Here is a 23253-nt window from a genome sequence, read left to right as displayed (position 1 = left end):
CATTCTTGGTATTTTTAGATTAGCCTTGGTGGGGAAATTTGTAATAATGGATCCAGTTCATCTAATCCAACCAGTAATTTGAACCTGTTAGTGGTAGGAGTTTGATTAATTTAGCAAGAAATTAAATTGGGTGGGACTGTAGATCAGTCACATAGCATGTGCTTTGGGCATGCAAGATCCAAGAATCAATTCCTGCCATCTGCAGTTTAAAAGAGCTTGGTTGAACAACTCGGATATACTTCAGCTTGAGATATTGGAGAACTGCTGCCAGTCAGGATTCAGAGTAATGCTCTAGAATAGTTGTAACAAAAAAGTGCTTCCCTTAACCTAACAGAATACAATAGACAACAAAGAAGTTAAGGAAGAAGATTAAAAATAACGATTTTATAGACTGAATAGCAATATTTTAAAATAATATATATAACGCATTCTATCACATGTGCAAAAATACAATCCATCCATCACACAATTCAACAAAGAATGGCCAGTAAAGTTGTTTCCATTATTTTTAATCTTCTTCCTTAATTTCTTTGTTGTCTATGCTCTGGAATAGACCAATGGCCTGACTCAGTATAAAAGAGTGAAGTAAGTTCAAGTCACTCTTTTCTTTCCTGCCAAGTGGCAAAGTTGGTGTTGTCATCAGTGGAAGCTGGAGGCTCCAGTGTCAGCGAGATGGTGAATTTATTTATTTAATTCGCTCATGGTTTCTAAAGGAGCTATCCAATGGTGTGAAGCACTGTGGATAGCTCCTCCAGAGTTCTGACTAAAACCTGGAGTGGATTCACCACCCCACTGACATCAGAGCCACCAGCCTGCACTAGGTTTCAGCTTTCATTGACTGCTCTCTTTTTTTTAATAATGCATTATTCACAGGTTTAGAATCTTTGTTTACTGCCACCCAGTGCTAAACTCAGACCGACTGCAAGAAGAGGAAATCATAATTGCCCACTCATGTTTCAAGGGTGTGCAAGTGTTAATCTAACTGTATATAGCAAAGTCCTGCCAAGACATTTGATCACTACAGTTCTGGGGTGGGAGGCAAGGCAGCAATGAAAAAGACCTGCAGACATCAATTTGAGTCTCTTTCCAACCCTCACCCTCCCCACCGTACTTTTATTTTTGAAGCATGCCCCTGGAACATGTAAAGTAATGACAGCCACCTTGAACATATGCAGAATGCTTTCTCCTCAATGAGTTACACTTCTGGAACTGGAGGAAGCACAGTTGCATCCCAAAACATGTTTTCAGGTCAACTGCTGGAATGAAGTGGAATATTAATGTCTTTGCATTCTTATGCTAAAGATGTACAGACTTGTCATTTTCAGACTCCGCCACCACTAATACTGTTATTTAATAGTAGTAAAACATCCCCTGTGGCAATTATCCTAGTATCTCGTAATTATATTCTACTTACATGCTAAATTGATCTCTGACTTGAACAGAGCCTCTATTTTTTTTTCAATGCTAGGAAAAGTTGCTTCATTTTAGCATTTTATTTATTGGTGGCATGCTCTGGAATTTCCTTCGAGACCTAGAATCTGTTTCATATACATTTATGTATGTTTAATACCCACTTCCTCAGAAGTCTAACACTGAGAGTAAGAATGAAAAGTATACTAAAATGCTCAATAAAACAATAAAAATTGATCAACCTAAAATATCATTTAAAAAGATCCTCACCTAGCCCTAACCTACAGAAGCCAGCTGAAGTAGATACAACTTAAAACACTTCCAAAAGATGCTCAGGCTTTGGACCAAACATCCCATTACATTAATATCCTGTTTAAATAATAAATCTAGGACTGGCCATGCTTGTTTCTTAACAAAAAGTTCAAGATTGGAACATAGTGTTAAGAAGAGTTTTTAGTCTTTTCCCCCTACCATGCTTTTAATTGAAAATCACTCCCCAAAGGAGCATCTTTGAGGACAAATAGCAGTTTTAGGAGGTGATTTTCTTTCTTTTTTTGGCAGGAAAGAGATGTAAGTGTGCGGAAATCCCCTCTCCCTGTGACACAGTCCCTATTGGACTGGAGTTCCCTGGTTGCATTTTTTGTTAAGAAAGCGGCATGTTACCAAGCTACACAAATACACTACTAACATAACTTGTAGTTAGTAAGTCACTAAGGAGCATTCTTTAAATGCAGGGGAAGACTGCCTCTATACTCTTGCCTCTCCACCTGCCATAACATAAGGACAAATCTTGTTAAGACGGTATCCTAGAGCCTGCTGTGGAATACAAACTTAGTCTAAAATATGACCGGCTTAAGCTATTTGCAGCACAATCCTATGCATGTCCACACAGAAGTATGACACACTGAGTTCAGTAGGACTTACTTGCTCCATGGAAGGTGTATAGGATTGTAGCTTTTGGATGATATAGGTCAAAACCTTGAATCACGGACTTCAATTGCCTTCCTGGGACATTTGTCCAGTGTTGTGTATGCTGTGCTCCAAAAGTTAGCATCTTGCCTAAGACCATCCAGCAAGGTCCATGGCTGATTGGGGATTTGCAGCCAAGTTACTCCGTTCTAATAGAAACTCACCATCATTTTGGTGACTCTCAAATGTCATATGGGGAGTGCTAGTGGTGGTTATCTACATGTGTTCAAGTGCATTATTTACTTGTCTTATTGTTTTAAATCTCCCATAAGAGAACCTAGCTCAGTAGGTAGAGGTGCCAGATTTATTCCTGCAGAGGATTCCTGCGTCTTTACAAGTCATGCTGGAGGGGAAATTGTACCAGACTTGGCTTATATACTACCACTACTTTTGTGCTTCTAATGGAATTCTCCCTTTCATGTAACTCAGGCAGTCCTGTCCTAGAGGTTCATCAGACGAACATTTTATCACATGCTCGCTACTGCCCACTGCAATACCTTTATTAGGTCACAAAATACTATTCAAGCTTTCAAGTTCTCCAGAACTCTTCATCAGATGAGATGGTGAGCGAAGCAAAAAAGGTGGCAGTGGAGAGAAAAATAGATTCTGATGTGCAAACCATGGAATCTGCATCTGATTACAGAGCACTTCCAGATGAGGCTTTTCTCATATAATTGCCTTGCACCATTCACATAATTTTACCGAGGATCTGGACATTGTTGTCCTCCGTTCATAAACCTCCAGTGTTTTCCAACGCTTCCTCCATTTTTTTTTACTGTAGAAAAGCTTTTAAGGAATAAAGGATGGAATAGCTGCCCAGTGCCTTTGCCTATTAGTGCTAAGACCCTTCCATCTTAACATGGAAAGGAGGAGGAGGCTGAGTGCAGACCTTCACATTATGTTCTACAAGATACAGAGATGGGTTCAGGCTGCACCTGGAACTCTCCCAAAGGTTGCTGGGGAAAAGAAACAAACTATGCTTGATTCCTAACCCCCATTTTTGAAAAAAAGCTGGATTTTATATTTTCAGAAATGCAACCAAGTTTTTTTAAATAGAGATTTTGAGAATGTTCTTAAACGGGCATGAGCCCTTTCAGTCACTTTTGCCTGGGAAGACTCCCTGTCCTTTAAAAACTGCCTGAGCAGGAGGAAGGCAATTCAGCAGCAGGTGAAGCTGTCCCCATTACCTGTTGAGTGGGGCTCTCCCTGGTGAATTTCAGTCTAGCCCCCCCCCCCATCATCTCTCGGAAAGCCTGTCCCAAAGCAGAGGCCGCCGTCCGTAGAGCTTGCGGGCAGCCTTCTAATGGCACCGGTGGGGCTCTTCTCCGCCCAGCCAAGAGCTGGGCAAGCCGGCAGGCAGGCGAGCGGCGTTCGAGAGGCGCGCAGCGGCGTCTTTAAGGCGCTGTCCCCGCCCCCATTTCGGATTGCCCGACGCCCCTCCCCTCCTTCCCCCGCTGAACCGGCGGAGAGTGCCGCGCAATGAGAGGCTGCGAAGTGCAGGTGCAGCAGGCAAGGCTGGCAGCGCTCTCTCGCCTGGGCTCGTGCGCGGCGGCGGCAGGAGGCAGCCTCGGCCGGCAGCCATAGCTGCAGCCCCGGCGGCGCTCTGTGCAGCAAGCGAGCCCCTGCAGGAAGGGATCTCCCCGCCAGGGAGCCGAAGCGGGCCATGTCGGTGGTCACTGGGGGTAGCGAGCCGGGGCCCGCCGCTACCGGAGGAAGCGGGGGGAACCGGGTTTTCTTCCAGAGCCCCCGCGGGGGCAGCGGCGGCGCGTCCCGGGAGGATTCGGTGGCCCCCGCGGCGGCGGTGGTGCAAGTCCAGCAGCAGCAGCGGCGCCACCAGCAGGGCAAAGTGACGGTCAAATACGATCGCAAAGAGCTGCGGAAAAGGCTGGTGCTGGAGGAGTGGATCGTGGAGCAGCTCGGGCAGCTCTACGGCTGCGAGGTACTCGCGCTCGGCGCCGCTCGCTTGCCTCCTCCCGGGCGGGGCGGAGGGAGACGGAGAGCCTGCTCCGGGCTCTCCGACGGGGGTCAGATTATGGCGCGGCCCCATGCGGACTGTACGGGAAGCCGCGCCGTCGAGGCGCACCCCGCCCGGTTCCCTGCATGCGCGCAGTTGGTCAGGGAGAGCTGCGCAAAGAGAGAGCAGAAGTAGTTGAATTTGCCTTCACTGGATTTTCAGCAGCTAGAGGACAGGCAGCGCTGCTCCTACCTAGCAACCTCTTTGGTATCTTAGCTGATGCTTTCTACTAATCGCTTTCGTGGTTTTTTTTTCTTAAAAGAGGCGCGCGTGTTTTTTTTTTTAAAAAAGCCACCTGCCCCTCTTTATGCATTTTTTTTTTAAAAAATCTCCATCCTTTAATATAAAGGCGTATAAAACGGCCATTACTTCAGGTGAAGGTTTCCTCGATTGAGAACATCTCCGTGTGTGTGTGTGTCTGTCTGTCTGTCTGTCTGTCTGTGTGAGTGAAGCCACCTCCAAATGACATTCCCAGTGTTCTCGCTCCCCCTTCTTCACCCCCCTTTTCCGCTCCCCCCCTTTTTTACTTTTAAGGGTAGGGTGTCTTTGATAGGCTCTTCAAATACCTTAAAAAAAAAAAAAGCAAGTTGTTGCGCAGACCTGAGCTCTCTGTACATTGTGTTATATTTGGGAGGGGATGGGGGAGATGTTTCACCGTGTTAATGCATGCAGTGTCTCCTCTGTGTATCATGTGATAGTTCTGCCCACACCAGCTTAAGCTTGAAATCCTTAACCCTGCATTACTGAGAATCTCTCACCTACGGGCGCGCAATGGTGAATGGTTTCATTTCTTGTTCTTTCTGGGTTTTAAATCCACCAGCACATAATACCGCATCCTGGTGGTAATTATAGACCTCATGTACGGTGATCAATCTGGCTCTCCACCTCTCTGTGTGATTTCAAATCGCAGGGTTGGGGTCCAAATAAATAGATGTAATTAGTTTAAATATCTGGGGCTGAACTCAGTTTGTAAGTCAAGTGGACTCTCTCTGTCCAAATAATACTGCGCAAAGTGAGAAAAGCATAATCTGTGAGTGTTTTCTGTTACATTTGCATGCTAACTAGATCCTGTATTGCTGAATGTTTCTACAAAGAGAGAGGCTTGGCTACATGTGCTTAGATATATTTTTAAATCTTGACTGTTGCCTGCCCTAATCTTGTCTTTAGCAATTTAGTGCCTAGAGAGAAAAGATGAAAGTCCTGGGGGGAAGGGGGGAGTGTTCACTTCAATGTAGTTGGCAGTCTTTTTCTAAAGAGGCTGGTTTTTTTTGTTGGAATTAGGCAAAATGTGTCGAGACTTGTATGTGGACAAGTTAAATGAGAATCTGGCTTATTTTCTTCCATGCTGGGAATCTTCCTGTTGAGAGAGTAGTGACTGACAGCTCAATATGTGTAACGGTGAAAGCAAGACTTAACTTTTAGTAGAAGATGATTAGTTGTCCTCGAGCCAAAGGAAACAAAATGCTCATCAAGTCAGTTGATCTTGCACAATTTCATTTTAAAAGAGTGGCTGAAAGAACAAAGACTTGATTTCTCTGGGTTCTAAATGTACCCTTATGGACTCTTGTTAGCAGTGTCTGTTATGATAATGCAACAAAGTCTTTTGCCGCCTTAAAGGCAAACACGTAATATTATGGCATAAGCTTTTGTGAACTAGCCCCCACTTCATCGAATGCAGCATCATGTATTTGATGAAGTGGGATGTAGTCCAGGAAAGCTAATGCCATTCTCTCTCTCTCTCTCTCTCTCTCTCTCTCTCTCTCTCTCTCTCTGTGTGTGTGTGTGTGTTTGTATAGTGCCACAAGATCTGCAGCCAAAAAACACCAAACATGACTTTTCTGAAAACTGTTACGGGAGTTAGCTTTTTCAGCTCAGAGTTCTTCAGTCCTGGCAGCTGCTAGATAATTTGTCAGTTTGCAACTTGACATTTCTTAAAGAGTTGAATAGTGGGTGAGATGGCTGATTTGTTTCAGGCCCATGGAGCTTGCAGGAAGGAAGATCTGTTTTATTTATTTTTTCACCTCCCATATCTTGTCTTGGGACCTCAGGAGCCTAGCGTCTGGCCTACAAAATCCCATGCATATTGAAGCCATGTTAAGTAGAAGGCTGGAGCTTAGCCATCTCGCTGATGCTTTAGCCTTCTGTGACTCCTCTTAGCTCATCTCCCATACCCACCTAGACACACTTGCAGTCTGGAGTGGTACAGCTCATCTAAGTGAGGGCCCAAGTCGATCTGACGGGGCAGCCATGTCTAATGCATTCACGTATAAAGAGGGGCTGAGTCTAACATTGGCAGCAAAAGGAGCATGTGGGGGGAAGGAGTTGAACCCTCTCGGACCTTAGGTACTTCCAGATGAGGCTTTTCTTGTGCAATTACCATGCCTCATACACAAAATGTTATGTGGGGTCCTGACATGGTATTCTATTTGTAATCCTCTTTCATTTCTTTTCCTTACCACAGAAAATCTGTTAAGGAGGGAAAGGCAGAGTACCTGCACAGTACCTTTTGACTGGTAGCACTAGGCAGTATCAAAGGTAGGCGTGGTTGGGTACCTGTCGAGAGCCCACACGTATGCACGGCATGGAGAATATGGATAGGGAGACATTTTTCTCCCTCTCTCAAAATACTAGAACTTGGGGTCATCTCATGAAGCTGTTTGGTGGGAGATTCAGGACAATTAAAAGGAAGTACTTCTTCACACAGTGCATAGGTGAATTATGGAACTCACTACCACAAGATGTAGTGATGGCCACCAATTTGGATGGCTTTAAAAGGGGGTTGGATAAATTCCTGGAGGCAAAGGCTATCAATGGCTACTAGCCCTGATGGTTGTGTGCTATCTCCAGTATTCGAGGCAACAAGCCTGTGTGCACCAATTGCTGGGGAACATGGGAGGGAGGGTGCTGTTGCACCATGTCCTGCTTGTTCATCCCTGGCTGATGGCTGGTTGGCCACTGTGTGAACAGAGTGCTGGACTAGATGGACCCTTGGTTTGATCCAGCATGGTACTTCTTATGTAACACTCCAGCAGGTACCCTCTGACAAGGGCCCCCAGGGGTTGCTCTTCCTCTTCACCATTGCAACCTGCTTGTTTGCCTGCCTCTCGCTCTGGCCAAATAACGGTGGGGTGAGAAGGTGCAGGAGTAGTTGCTGCTGCCTACTGGCTCGCTGCTTGTCAAAACAACAAATGGTATCAATGATGAGAGAGAAGAAGAGGAGCAACTGGTGACAATGGCAATAAGAAAGTAGATTAAGGGAGCCTATGTTTCACCCCCCCCTTGGCTTTTAGAAAGGGTGTGAAAATTCATCTTTTTGATCTAGCTATTTAAATTACATGGTTTTGGAGTTTTGTTTTATAATGCTCTTCCTTTATATTTAGTGTTTTAAGGTTTTATTGTGTTAAATTTTTCTGCATCACCGTGATGCCTTTTAAGCAAATAAACTGATATATGTGTATATCATATGACAACTTTAATGTGCAGCCTAATTGGGAGCGAGTAAAGAATTAAGAAGTTGATGATTGGCTCCATTAGAGCTTCTCATTGTGAATGCTACCAATCTTTAAAAAACAATTCAGTGTATTACTAACATTTGAAGAAAATACCCTTCATTTTTAGAAGAGAAGTACACCGTTTTCATAGCTGGAAGAGTAGGGAGTTGGTAAATTAAGTGGCAGTGTGTACACTGGCCCATTCAGAATACACCTTAAAAGGCAAAAAGCCTTATTCACCATGGTTAAAGCCGTGGTTTAAGGTGTCTTCTGAAAGGGGCCATTGAATTGGTGATTCTGTCTCACTGTGTGGATCATAACCATTTTTATTATTGCTCATCATCTTGAGCACTATTTTTAGTGGAAAGGTGGTGCATATATATATATATATATATATATATATGGTTTGTATATTGTTTCAAAACAGAGGGTAGTGTTTTGTTTATTTTTTTGGCAAGGCTGTTTAAAAAGTAAGCAGTTGGGACATGTAACAACATTTTGCAGTGTATCCTTGTCTCCTAACTAGAGTGCTCCAGTTTTAAGGGGCCAACAGGCTTTGCCCACCTTTTGAGATACTATAAACTGATGAGTCAAACTGCTCAATTTAGTCTCCCCACCCTCTGCAATTTTGTATTTTTCTTTTGCAGCTGACACTCAACATTCTGTGGCTTTAGAGAGGTCATATTTAGTTCACATTAGGCTGGTTTTTGGGGTGGGTGGGATGGGGATGGAGTTGTCCCCTTCATTCAGAAATATTTCCTGAAAACTTTGGGGTTCTCCTGAGTATGTTGACACCTCCCTCTTTTTTTCTCAGTGGCTCTATTTTCTGTTGTCAGGGTGGGTACTTGGTTCACTATTAGAGCGAGTGAAAAATGCCAGACCTGCAATACCTGCAATGTATGCCTTTACTGAGATTTAGAGAAATCCCTTCACCGCAAAATAGCTCTAGAAAATGTTGTGGAGGGCTCTAGCCTTTCTCCCCTTTCCTTGCTTATTCTCTTCTTCCCAGTGGAGGCTGGTGGCTCCAGTGTCAGTGGGGTGGTGAATCTGCTCCAGGCTCAATTCAGAACTTGAAAGGAGCTATTCAAGGCTGCATAGCTCCCTTAGAGTTCTGACTGAAGCCTGGAGCAGATTCACCACCCCTCTGACATTGGAGCCCCCAGCCCCCACTGATTTTACTCCACTGATTTCATCCTTGGCTTCAGCCCATGGTGTTCTTTTCCTTACCTCTGCCTTTCTCTGTCCTTCCCCTGCAGCTGCTCCTTTATCTGGAGAAACAGTAGTAGATACTCAGACCATTGGTATATTGAGCCCAGTATTGTAAACACTGACTGGCAGTAGCTTTCTAGCAGGAGTTTTTCCAGCCCTACCTAGAGATGCTGGGGATTGAACCTGGGACCTTCTGCATGCAAAGCAGATGCTCTAGCACTGAGCCATGGTCCCTGACTACCCCATTCCTTAGCCAAAAAGGCTAAGGGAGTGGCTTACAAAGATACGTAGCATGGCAGTCCCTGCTCTCAGGTTTACAATCTAAATTTAAGGCATGACACAAGGAAGAAGGGATAGTGAGGGGGAAATTGTAAAAAAAATGAACAAACCCAGAAACCCACAACCACCCTATTTGAAGAGATGGTGACAGTTTACTTCCTCTTCCTCTCCTGCTCACAGGGCACCTGGTTGGAATGGCCTCTGTGAGGAGAGGAGGGACCCTGTCCCTGAAGGGTGAAGAGTCACCTCACTGGCTTCTTTTGCACTGGGTTGAGTAGAATAATACTGGCCAGAGGTGAAAAGGGCCTGTGACTCTTCCCCAGTGCCGTTCCTCTTCCATGGTCTTTTCATTTGGGGTGGAGTTGGGTGAGATGGGGAGTGGCAAGACACTCTGTTACTCATCTGCCATGTAATGTCTCCTTTGGCCATTAGATCCTGCTTGAGGAGGATCTAATGGCCAAATGGGGAGGCGAAAGGCATATTTGATTTATTGCCTCTTCACGCCATCCTCCCACGCTGCCTCCACTTTCCAGTATCTTGTTTCTTGATCAGTCTCAACATGATGCAAATAGAATGTTGGGAACTGGCTTTTAGAGAGAGAGAGAGAGAGAGAGAGGAAGTGCTCAAAATCCATTGCTCCTAGAGTAGCTGCTTGAGACACTGCAGATGCTTTTCTGAGGGAATGCATTTATTCATGAATTTGCATTCTAAAATGGAATGGAACAAAATGAAAGAATGTGTGATTTGTACAAAACGGAACTTTGGATTTACTTTTTCTGTTTTATCAGAGTTGAGTGAGTAAGAAAGAGCAAGTCCTGAAAAGATAGTATCATTGCTTTGTTCAAATGTGGCACATGCGTTGCTCATGATTTATGTTAATGGGGTAGAAGGAGGATTGAAATTCCAAAGCGTTGAAATATTAAAGCAATTATTTTTATTTAAAACACGATTTATTTAAAATTGCTCAAGATGGCTTTCAACAGCCTTCCCAAGCCTGGTGCCCTCCAGATGTTTTGGGCTACATCTCCCAGTATTCCTGACTATTGGCCATGCAGTCTTGGGCTAATGGAATTGAGGCCCACATCATCCGGAGGTCACCTTGTTGAGGAAGGCTGACGTACAACAATAATTAAAATAAGAAATACACACTATAAAACCACAAGATAACAAGTCAAAGGGGATCAGAAGAAGCTTAAAAGATCAACAGTTTGCCAGGCTAATTGTCCACTGAAAGATAAGTCTTTGTGAGCGCATGGTAGGCCATTAGGGAAGAAGTAAGTTGGGCCTCCTTCAGAGGGAAGTTGCACAGTCTAGCAATGACTACAGAGAAGGGTCTCCTCTATATCCCAGCCAAGCACAAGTTGGATGTTGGTGAGATGGGAAGGAGATCCTCTTCAGTAGATCTTAAGGAATGGGCAGGCTCATATGGGAGAATATGGTCCTTTAAATATCCTGGTCCTCAGCCATTTAAGGCTTTAAAGGTATTAACCAACACCGTGAAATGAGCCCAGAAGTGAGACAGAAGCAAAGGCAGTTGTCTCATGTTCCCAGCTTCGGTCAAGACTTGAGTTGGTCCAGAATGTGGCTGCTAAAGTATCACGATGCTTTCTCAAAGGCAGCACAATGGCGAGTGCATTGCAGCAATCCACATGTGGTATAACTAGGGCATGTGTCACCATAGCCAGATCCTCCTCCTCTAGAAATGGATGCACCAACCTAAGCCGGACAAAAACACAGCTGGCCATAACCACTACCTGAGCATCCAAGAGGAGCTCAGTACTGTGAACCTGATTGCTCAAACGGATAAGCTGAAACATAAATGAAAATCCATACAACTAACAGTTTTTAGTTGAGAAGTTGTGCACTTTCAAACTGAGAATGCAATAATTTATGTGAAAGAGCTTGAATACTATATAAATGCTAAGTATTGTTTGAGCTATAATTGTATCACCCACATTAGGAATGTCCAAAAATTTTCAGGCAGAACTCAGTTTTCCTGTTTCCCAGCAGGGATATGTATGGGGAGGGGGGAATCCATCTGCCTAATGGGATTTTAGCTAGTTCCATTTGCTGAAATATTCAACACTTTCTTAATTCAGGGAAAATCTGTGTAAATCTTACTTCTGATCACCTGATATCATGGATCTTGTAGTCTTAAGGCTGACTGAGCATGCATATTTTTGCTCATGAGAATCAAAGGGAGTTGGTATTAGACTTGTGTATTTTAACTTGCTGGTGCTTAAAGAAATTTGCTCTTGAATCTTTAATTTAGAACTGCAAAGATATATCCACTTGGTGTATTATCAGCCCTTCTAATTGAAGGGGTGTCTGCTAAAGTACACTTGAAAAACCTTGTTGATACTTGTAAAATCAGTACAACCTGAGTAGTTGTTCTTTATAAATGTTGCCCATAGAATCCACTTCTGATCCAAGAAAGCAATCCTTCTGCTAGAACTCTATCATAAAATGAGCCTGGAGCAGTTTGATTGCAGTGTGGAGCTGGCTCAGCGCCATGGGGGCACTGGCATCTTCTGATTAATGGTAGGTATGTGGCAGATCACTAGCCAGAGGCATTTTTCTGTCCCCAAACCTTCATTTACCTCCTTCTTGAGCCCTAGAATCTGATGTAAGAACAGTACATGATGTGCTGAGCAAGACACAACAAGATATAAAGCATACAGATGTAACCACTTTTGAACTGTGGTTCTGGATGCTCCCTGAAGGCCTGTTGTGTAGTTAGGACTGCTGCAATGAACAGCCTCATCTGAACCCATCCAGATACTGGTGATGTAGGGCCTTTTGGTCTTGGAGCTGCCTTATTCCTCTTTTGTGCTATTTAATGCTATGTAATGTGTTTTTGGTGTAGGCTCCCTATTATACCAGCTTTCCATTGCTGGTTTCCAAGGCTGTGGATTCAGAAGGCAATGTGTTCACCAGCAGCTTGAAGCTTAGTATGTGCTGCTCTTTCTGTTGATCTGGATGCTTCCACAAAACCATGATTCAATGCTGGAAAAACATATTTAAATCCTCCAGTACCACTAGGAAGAACTTCTTAGCTGTAGGGACAGCAGGATGATATGAGAATGGATTTGGCATGACTTATAAGAAGAGAAGGACTCTGAGGCCGTAGCTAGACCTAAGGTTTATCCCATGATCACCCCGGGTTCGTCCCTGCCTGAGCGCTGGATGCCCTGTGTGGCACTTAGATGAACAGGTTTGACCCCAGGACAATCCTGGGATAAACCTTAGGTCTAGCTACGGCCTGACACATGCACTCAAACCTAGATGGGAAGGATTGTTTGGGGGGCCCTGCACTGCGGCTCTGCATATTAAGTCTATTTGCCTTGCATGCATGAGAGCTTCCCTTTCTAGATGGTAATGAAACTGTATTATGTTGTTTATAGTTATACTGCTTAACTTAAAATGAAAAAGAAAACCTAGTATTACGTGAGGGTGACGTTTTCCTCCCTCTCCCATAATACAAGAACCTGAGATCTTCCCGTGAAGCTGATTGGTGGGAAATTTAGGACAGATAAGAGGAAGTACATCTCCATGCAGCTCAGAGTTAAACTATGGAACTCACTACCGCAAAATGTAGTGACAGCCACCAATTTGGGTGGTTTTAAAAGGAGGTTGGATAAATTCCTGGAAGAGAAGGCTATCAATGGCTAGTGGTTCTGATGGCTATTTGCTACCTCCACGATCAGAGGCAGTATGCCTCTGTAAACCAGTTGCTGGGAAATATTGAGTTTGTTCTGACCCTATACTGTCAGCTTCACCCTACCCGGTGCCTGTTTACACTTCCCTGTGCCTGTTTGCATTCTCTTTCCCTCCTTATTGTTTACTACAACTTTATTAGATTGTAAGCCTATGCGGCAGGGTCTTGCTATTTACTGTTTTACTCTGTACAGCACCATGTACATTGATGGTGCTATATAAATAAATAATAATAATAATAATAACTGTTGCATCTGTGTCCTACTTGTGGGTCCCTGGTCAACAACTGGTTGGCCACTGTGTGAACGCTGCGAACAGAGTGCTGGACTAAATGGACTCTTGGTCTGACCCAACATGGCTCTTCTTATGTTCTAGCAACTTCAGCAGCAAAAATGCAGGTCATAGTTTACCAAGAAGTCATGCTCTGATTGCAGTTTTTTAAAATCTTTCTTAATTGCAGTGCCCAAACTGAATGGAGATAAGGGGATGTAACTTCTTGGCTACCAGAAGTAAGTATTTGGTTGCAAAGGCAATATGATGCATAGAACTCTTGTAGACTTATGAGGTTGGATTTAACCCTCCTGTGAGTGGAGCCCCTCATGCAGTGGGGCTTTACCACCCTATTTCCCCCTGTAGACCCCTTCCATGTGTGTCATAATTCTGCTCCAAAGGGTTCCTTAGCACTCCAAAGCAGATTTGGGAGACTGTAGGAGTGAAGGGGAGATTCCTTTTACTAGTGGAATGACACCATTAGATAGAAGCCCTAAGGTTTAATAGAGATTTTCAACTTTTTAATAAGTATTTGGCAAGTGTACCAAATTGATGCCTCCAAAGCATATTTTAATTCACATCTCTAAACTTCACAAATTTGGGGTTATAACAGTTCTACACTTGCTTGCCCTCACCGCATTATGTTAAAACACTACTACATTAAATAGAAGACTATATGCAAGTTTTGAACCAGTTTGGAAACCCATTAACCATGCCTTTCTGCAGAGAATCCTGGGAATTGTAGTTCTGTGAATAGGGTGAGAATTTCTTCACAGATATGCCATCTTTGGAGACCTTCAGTGCCCAGAGCTCCTTGCTTGAGAATTAAGCACCTTGAATGTGTGGGAGCTGCTTCAGCATAGGTCTTTTCCACGCTGCTCGAGGAAGGTCTATAGGAAGTAATTGTGTAGCCACAAGACTAAATTGATTCCCTTCTATACCAGTATCCCTGAGAGCCAGTACATTGCCATGAGCATAACTATGTGGATGTCTTGTCCACATGACTACTTCAGACAGCCGTTATAAAAAATAATTGGAGTGCTAATTCTGGCCTGAGAAGTTCATGGTAATGTTTCTCCCAAGGGATTGGTTGCTACTCATTACCTTATTTTCAGAAAGCTGCAACTGGCCGCTTCTAGTAGGAAAAGAGATGTCTGTGGCCAGCTCTCCCTTATAGCAGTGGCTGGTTCTCAAACTGGTCTTCAGGTATGGCCAAAGATGCAGCCACCTTCTATAAACATCAGTGGTGAGTGCATTAAATCAGCATTTCAGTTGCTGCACTAGATGTCCCTAGTGGCTTCATTTGGCTCCATTTGAGAAACCCTGCCTAAAGCAAGGTAAGTGCATGTTGCTAAGCAAGGCTGAAAAGCAGTGTTGTGACTGGCTCATTTTGCCCTCCAGAATCTCGGCACAGGTCACTTCTCTTAGTAGATCGTAACAGGCCTGTGAAATGCATGGGCTGTTGTATATGTTCTCAAGTGGGTCTGTGGGTCATTCAAAACACACAGCCGATGAAGCCCTGTGACTCCTAGAGGCTATAATTTTAACAGACCTAATTTATGGCTAAATAGATTGCAATAAAGCTTGTAAACAAAGTGATTGTTAGAACTATAAATATGGGTTGATCCAATCTTTGGAGGCTGGATCATATCTGGGAAGTGTTGAATAAAGTCTTTAAAAGCATTCTTTATGGTATGTGTTGCTTTAAAAATCTTGAAACCTGATGCGAGTGGGATGACTGTCTATATTTAGAACATAAATAAGTCATTATTCAGGGAACCCTTTGGCTTTTTTTTTTTACAGTAATGGATATGCTAAAATAGAAGGAAGTGATTTCAGGCTGGCTAGTTCCTATAGTAAGAATCGAATTTAATTGCTATAGGAAAGAGAAAATAGTGAATTCACACTGTATATGTTGAAAATAGCCCATGTCTGATTAAGATAATCTGAAATTGCAAGGAGTTCTTTCTTATATCAAGTCCAAAACACAATGAAATGTTTCCTGTATTCTTAAAACAACATCAAATAGGAATAAAGTTCACACATGAACAAGTTCACTCCAGGTACACAGAAGATTCCAGGTATACAGATTGGCTTGAAAGCAAAATAAATAAATCCATTCCCAATACACTTTATAATTATCTAGTACAGGAGTGGAATTAATATACAATAAGGGAGCATTCATACTGTATCTGTTAGAAGACACCATAGCAGGATTCACTGTGATCCTGAAACACCGTGCTGCTGATCCTGCTAGTCAGAGCATCCTGGTGAACATTGTTCACGGGTAGATTTGGGGCAGCGTAACATTGCTTTGCTGCTCTGGGGGGGGCATTAACTCTTTGCACTGGGTATGGTGGTGGTGGGGAAGAATTCCTGCTGCTCAGAGGCACACTTCTATTGCACAACTATGACTACTTCTTTGAGAAATGGTATAGCTCAGAATAATGGCCTTCTCACATTGTATTTTTCTGTGGAGCCCCTATTATTATCATCCACCTTTATGCTTGCCTCTCAACAGTTGGCACTGTTGAAATGTCATCTCCTGAATATGCTTCTTTTCTCCATTACAGAAAGGTATGTGTGAGGTAGGAGTATGTGTGTGTATGTGTTTGACCTGTTTGTATCCTCTTTAATTATTTTTATTGTAAGCTTCTTTGGGGGCCCTCCAGAAAAGGGTTGGAAAGCAGTGCAAACATTTCTTGCAAATAAATGAATAAATAATTGTTTATCCTTTTCAGGCCTGGGGAAATGACCTTGCAGTGGCTAGAAGGAACCATCTGTGCTGGATGAGCAGGAGAACTCTGATACTATCCTGGATATTTCTTTTGTGTAGGAACTCAATAAAAAGTGCATATTTGGCATACATGAAAATGGAGCTTGGTCTCTGGAAAGCAGGCTTGAGGAATGAATTGGAATGGACATGTGGTACGTTCTGCCAGTTTGTAGCAGAATCATTAGTTGTATGATTTATTCCACTCAGTGCTGCAGTGAGGTAGGTTTAGACCAGACTGCCCCCAATGTGGGTCTCTCCAGATGTGTTGGACTACAACTCCCATCAGCCCAGCCAGCGTAGCCAGGCATGATGGGTGTTATAGTTCAAAACGTCTTCAGGGAGCCAAGTTGTGAAGGTTTATGTCCCACCCCTTTAGATATTATTTCACTTATTTCAAAATATGGTCAGCCAGCTCAGCTGTATTTGGGGGCTCTTCTGCTGAGCAACGCACTGGACCTGTGCCCCAAACCCTTTCTTTAAATACACTATTGATCCTACCATTCCCCCAAGAGTTCAGGGCAGCATGTACTGTTCTCCACTGCATTTTTCTTCACCACAACGCTGTGAGGTAGGGTAGTCTGTGAGTGGCCCAAGGTCACCCTGTGAGGTTCATGACCATGGGGATTTTGAACCAGATGTGAGCCCAACGCTCTAACCCACCACCCATACTGCTCTATGCCGTGTGCAGATTGGCTGGGAACCTGCTATGTCACAAAGGAGTTGTCCTATCTCTCTCTTGGACAATCAAATAATGTCCAACAGCAACAAAGACAGGCAAGCCCAGCCAAAGCAAGGGGAGAGAAGTAAAACTGACAAGGAAATCAATGTTGACGTCAGAGACTAGTAGCTGTGTCCTGTTCTGGCAGTGGCAAAAACAGTGCTGGCTACTGATCTTATGTACATTTGCATGCACCCTAAATTTCACACTGACTTATGCTGTGATTAATTCCTGGGTGAAGTGGTGTGGGTAACACACAAGGAAATTGACAAGATGAGGTTGCCTACAGGGTAATTTGCACACTGTTGTGACGGTCCAGGGGAGAAATAATAGCAAAAGAAAGGAAGGACCCGCTTGTGCAATTCAGAAGCACTGTAAATGGTGGGGGGCAAGGGGAGGGAGCCAAAGGAGTAAGTGCACCAAAAGGTGGGTGGGTGGGTGGGGGGGCACACACTATCTTCTCATTGGCAATGTGATCCTCTCACTTTTAAGTGTTGAACTGACACTTCTCAGTGTCTTTTACCTCTTCAACACTTTCCCAAGTCCCCAGTAAAGAGAGGTCAAATTTGACCACCTGCATTAATTACTCTATTACCATAGGAGTGCAAATTTCCCCTCCATTTATTTCCCAGCCCTTAAATTTGTACAAGTTTTATCTCTATTTACTTCTCAGCCATTAAGTTTACTTATATTTCTCTTCCATTTTCTTTCCAGTCCAAAAAATTGTGCAAAAATTCCTGACAGTTTTTAAAAAAACTTTATAGGGTAACAGAACGGAGCAAACGGGCTGCCAGCACTAGCAGTATTTGCACTCCCTATTGGTCCCCATTGACTCTGTACCATGCAGCTGCCTTTTCATGGTTTATTTTTTAATTGTCAGGGAACTGTGGTAACCACAGCAGTAATTGTCCCGAAAAGGAGCCATGAAAAAAAGAGGGGGGTAGTTCCATGTTTGTGCTGTGCGAACCCAGTCAGTATCTTGATTTAAAGGTGCAATACTGAAGAGCAATTAATGAAACCTTTCATTTGGCTTCTTCACCCACCATACTGTGTTTTCAGAATCTCTGTCACTTTTTATATCTTATGAGGAGTTTCGTTTTGATGTCTGAACCAAAATCGGAGTAGTTTGGGATCTTTGCACACCCCTGAAACATATATCGATTGGTGCACTGCTTCAACCAGCAAAAAAGGTTTTGCTTCAATTAAAGTTCTGTATATGCAAGTGAATTTTAATGGCTCTTTCTGAATCAATGGCAGAGATTGCCCTAGTCGGGATTTTCTTGCAAATGGCTAGGCTTGTTTTTCACCTACATCCCAAATTCTAGCACCCTTATGTATTAAAGTGGATACTACCAATTCTGTCATTCAGAGCTTGTGCTTAGAGAGCGATGCTGCTTGTAGCCATTCATGCAAGCTAAATACAGATGCAGCTTAAACCCACTTTTATGATAGAAATGGGATTATTTTATTAAAGCATGTGAATATTACTTATCCAGTATTTTGATGTGCTTGATGCAGTCAGTATTTCACTGAACTGTTGTCAGTCAGCAAGGGAGGGAAGGGTTAACTCCTCCTCTAGTTGAAGATAGGGCCAGCATACTTAATGTCCTTTCAGGAAGGCTGATGCACCTTCCCGTTTTACGAGTTACTGCTTACCTGTTGACCAACAATAAACATTGTTTAGACCAATTTACCAATATTACTGAAATCATGAATCCAGTGACCATGGGCGGGGCACATTTACCCTGAGAAAACCCAAGTTATGCTGTGCATAAAGGGAAAAGCAAGTCCTTACAGTATGCAGGTATTCCTCCCCCCACCCCACTTCTTGCATTTCCCTTGTGCTGTGGAAGTGGGCAGCCACTGCGTCTTCTCCTCTGCCTGCCTACCCATGTTGTTCCAGTTTCCTCCACATGGCCCGGGGCTTCAAGTTATCCTGGAGCTATGCTGCAGCAGTTCCCATACTGTCAGTGTAATGTAAGTGGCGGCCCTCTTTGCCAGAAATGTGTGTGCATGCCTCATGAGCTCTGAAAGCCTTTCACAATTTTTCTTTGCTGAGTTCATCTTTTGAAAAACCTTGTCCTTGTCCTAGGCAGGATGTGTGTGGAAGCAGGGCCTGTGCCCTGCAAGGGCCCTCAAGAGGGGAGGGTGCTATGAGGGTCTGTGGCCAGAGACCCATTGCATCTTCTTCCCAGCTGAGTCCATCATAATAGGGCAGGCCCCTCTGTGTCAGCAGGCTGGGCAGGTATCATCCCAAGTCTAGTGTGTAGTGCATGATCTTGTTGCTGCTGTGACACAAAGCTCCTCTTGTTTACTTGTGTAGGTTACTGCAAGGGAAGCAGTATGTATGAATGGCAGCTATTCTCTTGTGGGCTAGTAAAGGGATACATATGGGTCATCACTGGAGTGACATTAAAACTGTTGACCATACCTGGTTATACCAGATACTGAGGTAAAGGGCCAGGTTTTGCCAAGCCCTCAACTGTGTTCTAGACTAAAGCCCATCGACATTCATGGAATAAGTAACAGGAGCCATTGAAAATTCAGCCAGTGTTGCATAACCCCTTCATCTGCATACCCTCACACTTGGTCCTGTTTCTTATTCTAATGCTAGAGTGCAATGGAAGTCTTAACGGTGCATGCTCACTCTATCTCTCCCACACATGCATGTGCTGTGGCAGTAATGAGGCAAATTCATTTCCCCCTCAGTTCATTTCCCCAGCTCATTTCCATTTGGGAGTAGCTGCTACAATTCTTTACAGCAAAAGAATGGGCATGCCTACTAGCTAGAGTTTGTGGATGTCATGTAAACAACCAGAAGCTTAAACCAGCAAATTAGCTGCAACCCTTCTACTTCTATTATATCCTTAAGTGGTAGTCCATGGTGAACAAATTCCTCACTACTGCTGTTATAGATTGTGGTAAGATCAACTGTATATATGCAGGTCTGCTTCAAGTAGTGAGGTCCTCCAAGTTGACTACATTCTTCAGACTTGAAGAGACTGTTAAAGCTACTTGACAAATGATCAATATTGAATCAAGTTCTGCACCTGTTTAAAAGCATATTTCCTCCTATGGCATTCAGAGCATAGCATGCAAAAATGAGATTATACCTTATGCAAATGTATAAATAAATTACTGCAGTTCTTTGTTTCAGATTTGATCCTTCTCAAATAAAAATCAACTTTTCTTGTTATTTTATTGAAATATTTCTATTGTACATATAAACAATTTTATTTTCCCTCTTCTATCTCTCCCCATTAGGGTTACAATCCACACTTGTAGAAATTTGTTCCTCAAGGTGATTTACAAGCCAGTTAGTCCTTCAGAAGACCCTGACATTAGCTAAGATGGTCCTGGACCCTCAGGGATGTGGCCTTTGAATCTGCTTCCTAGAGAGGCTTCCTAGAATGGCTGATGTGTTCATATTTAACTTAGTTTCTGAGGCAGAGGAAGATGCTGGGCCGCCACTTAGCCCCCAAGATTGCTGGCACCTTAAAGTCCATGAAAGGACAGTCACCAGGTGAAGGAGTGCTTGCCTCATGAGGACATTTGGCAAGTCTCTAACGGGAAGCAGCTGAGTACTGGGTGGGGTTCTAGTAGCTTTAGCTATATCAGCTCTCACTGGTAACTAGAGAGCTGCTGGAAACGCCTTTGCCACCTTGCTTCTTGTGCCCTGCCCTGTGATGGATGTTCTGAGTTACTGACCCTTGGACTGTTTCCTGACCCTACTCCTGTGCCAAGTAATGTACCTGACTGATTTACTGTGTTTGACCTTCTGCTTATTACCCTGACCACTCCTGTGGTTGCCTGATTCTCGTTGTCTCACTTCTGCTTGGATTTTTGACCACTTCTTGGCCTCCTTGGACTGAAACCTGTCTGCTTAACCATCTGTTTGCCAAACTGGCTATTCTGTTGCCTGGCTGCCTGTATGTGCTTGCAAAGAGCCAGGACTCAGTCTAGAACAGAATACAGTATGTTCACCATTTAGTGATTAGAATGTATTCCTGAAATACATTCAGATATATTATTAGAGGTTAAGATGCTTAATCTGTGAGGATATTAATTATGACTTAATTAATTTAGCTAGAGGACACCACAGAGTGTGCTGTTTTCCTGCTTCCAAGATCAGTCTCTGTTGTTCCTATATGGAAAACCCAGAGAGAACACTAATGACTATTGTGTTGAAAAGACTGTTGACACGTTGGATGTAAACACCAGAAATCCCAAAAGGAGTGTATAGCTTATCTAGAGCTACTCAGGTCAGAACACGATGATAAGGGGTTTGTGCATGTCCGATATGAGCATGTCTTAAGGCTACCAGTGAGAACTAGAAGTGAAAACCTTTATTAAATGTTTCGCACAGATGGTTTCAGGAAGGAAGGAAGCCCACCTGTGTAGCAAAATATGGAAACAGATTTTGTTGTTGTTTATTCGTTCATTTGTTTCCGACTCTTCCGTCATGGACCAGCCCACGCCAGAGCTTTCTGTCAGCCGTTGCCACCCCTAGCTCCCCCAAGGTCAAGTCTGTCACCTCCAGAATATCATCCATCCATCTTGCCCTGTGCTATGAGTTTTCTGGATTGCTGTGTCTCTAAATAATAAATGCACACAATCATTAGTTGAAGACACACACACACCCTGCCAACTATGTGTATCTGGACAATATTTTTCTTGGAGGCATGGCCAAGCATCAACTGCATGCTACTAACTCAGTGTGGTAGTTCACAACTTTGTATCTACTTTACAACTACCATATACCACCAGAAAGGCCAGTTCTTTTCCCAGGATTTGCCAAGAATGGGAATCATGTTCACGGCACAGTTTGTCTGTCACCTGAACTTGCAGTGGCTCAGCACAGACAGCCTGTGTGTATTTAGGAAGGGACTGAAGAACTGTAACAGCACTCGTATTGATTGATGTACTTTCCAGTTGTGGCTAATATTGCAGAAATGTTCTATGTGTACTGAAATTCACACCTCTGTGTACTTGTGCCTAAGCTGTACAGCTAGCATCGGTGCTGTTTTGCCTTCTAATGGTTGTTGAACCTGAAACTTTGCAAATGTATTTATAAATTTGTGTATACATCCGTTAAGGAATCTAAACATGATATGTGGTCTCAGGACATTTGGAGGGGTATGTACATTTTGGTTATTTTTAAGCAGGCTGTATACATAGCTGGGTTGTCATTCTTGCTTCCTACTTCTATAATAATCTATGGCCTTCTTTTAAGTTATGAAAGTGGTGATCCTGTGTGTGTGCATTTGGAAGCAAATTTCACTGAAATCAATGGGGCTTTCAAATAAAGGGCATGGGCTTGGGCCTGTTGTGTTGATATGTGTTCACAGGGTTAATAGTCACCGATGCAGTCTGTGTGGTTAGATGTTAATGGCACCTAGGGGTGTGTGTGAACGTGAGCTTGTATTGTGACCCACTTTAAATCTGGGTTGGAGTATTTCTCTGTTCTCTTGAACTTCATTCATGCTAACCAATGGCTGATGTATTCATATTTATCTCTACCTGCTTCAATGACTGCTCCCACCTGACTTTGTGCTGTGCACTTCAGAATTGAGCTGGTTGCCATGGTTACTTGCAGTCCTGGTTCAGAGGCTGCTAAAACACACAGAGTGAATCACAGGCCCTTTTCCGCATTTAGGGTGGGTTTGCATATACTGTTGATATGCCCAGTCTACCTCCTTACTACCTGTGTAGCCCTTCATAATATGTACTGATACATGTGTGTCATGCCGTGCTGGTGGTAGGTAACATGCTATCGCAGCATTGGTGTTTTGCAGGGGTTGGTGACTAGCACGTGGTGGTGATGTGCTCCTCAGACCATTGAACTGAGGCACTGTGCATAAGGGCAACAGGAGATTCAGCATTATAAAGAATATGCAAATCCTTACTAGCTGTAGGCAAACTTTTGGATTTCTTCAATTGTGATAACAGCTGTAATCGTTGCAGAAATTCTCATGCTGTGTACTTGGGAAAATATTAATCTACAGTTTCAGAGGAAGTCTAGTCTCACAAGATTTTGAAAAAGGAGGTCCTTTTGGGATGAAATAGCACAAAGGATGCCCTAAATAGAAATCAAACATTAATTTAATCTATAATAAATTGGAATAACTGACAGTAAATGTTATTTCAATACTGAAGTTAAGTTTTAATATGATCACAGCTGCTTAGGCGAAGGCACTGGGTTTATGAGACACCAGCTGTATCTAAAATCTGCTGTGGCATAGTATTCATTAAATATGTGTATCCATCTATGTTTGGGACTGACTGGCTAGCTGATACATTTCAACAAAAGGGAGGAGTAGCAGGGAGGAGCTGTGCGCCCTCCAGAGTTAACCCAGCCCATTGCAACCTCCTTACCAGCTGGACTACCACGGCCCTTTGG

At 43.4% G+C, this 23253-nt stretch overlaps 1 protein-coding gene across 1 annotated transcript in view; it reads left to right on the top strand.

The window, feature by feature from the left end:
• Positions 1-3971: 3971 nt before the first annotated feature.
• Positions 3972-23253, top strand: part of PPP1R14C (protein phosphatase 1 regulatory inhibitor subunit 14C) — a 54591-nt gene continuing 35309 nt past the window's right edge. The window contains exon 1 of the mRNA XM_063124559.1: positions 3972-4318. Within this exon, the coding sequence (XP_062980629.1) occupies positions 4043-4318 (276 nt within the window). The 5' untranslated portion in view covers positions 3972-4042. The remainder of the gene's footprint in view (positions 4319-23253) is intronic.

The sequence above is a fragment of the Elgaria multicarinata genome, chromosome 4, assembly GCF_023053635.1.
Source record: "Elgaria multicarinata webbii isolate HBS135686 ecotype San Diego chromosome 4, rElgMul1.1.pri, whole genome shotgun sequence".
Taxonomy (NCBI): Eukaryota; Metazoa; Chordata; class Lepidosauria; order Squamata; family Anguidae; genus Elgaria; species Elgaria multicarinata.
This window is presented reverse-complemented; position numbering and strand designations above follow the sequence as displayed.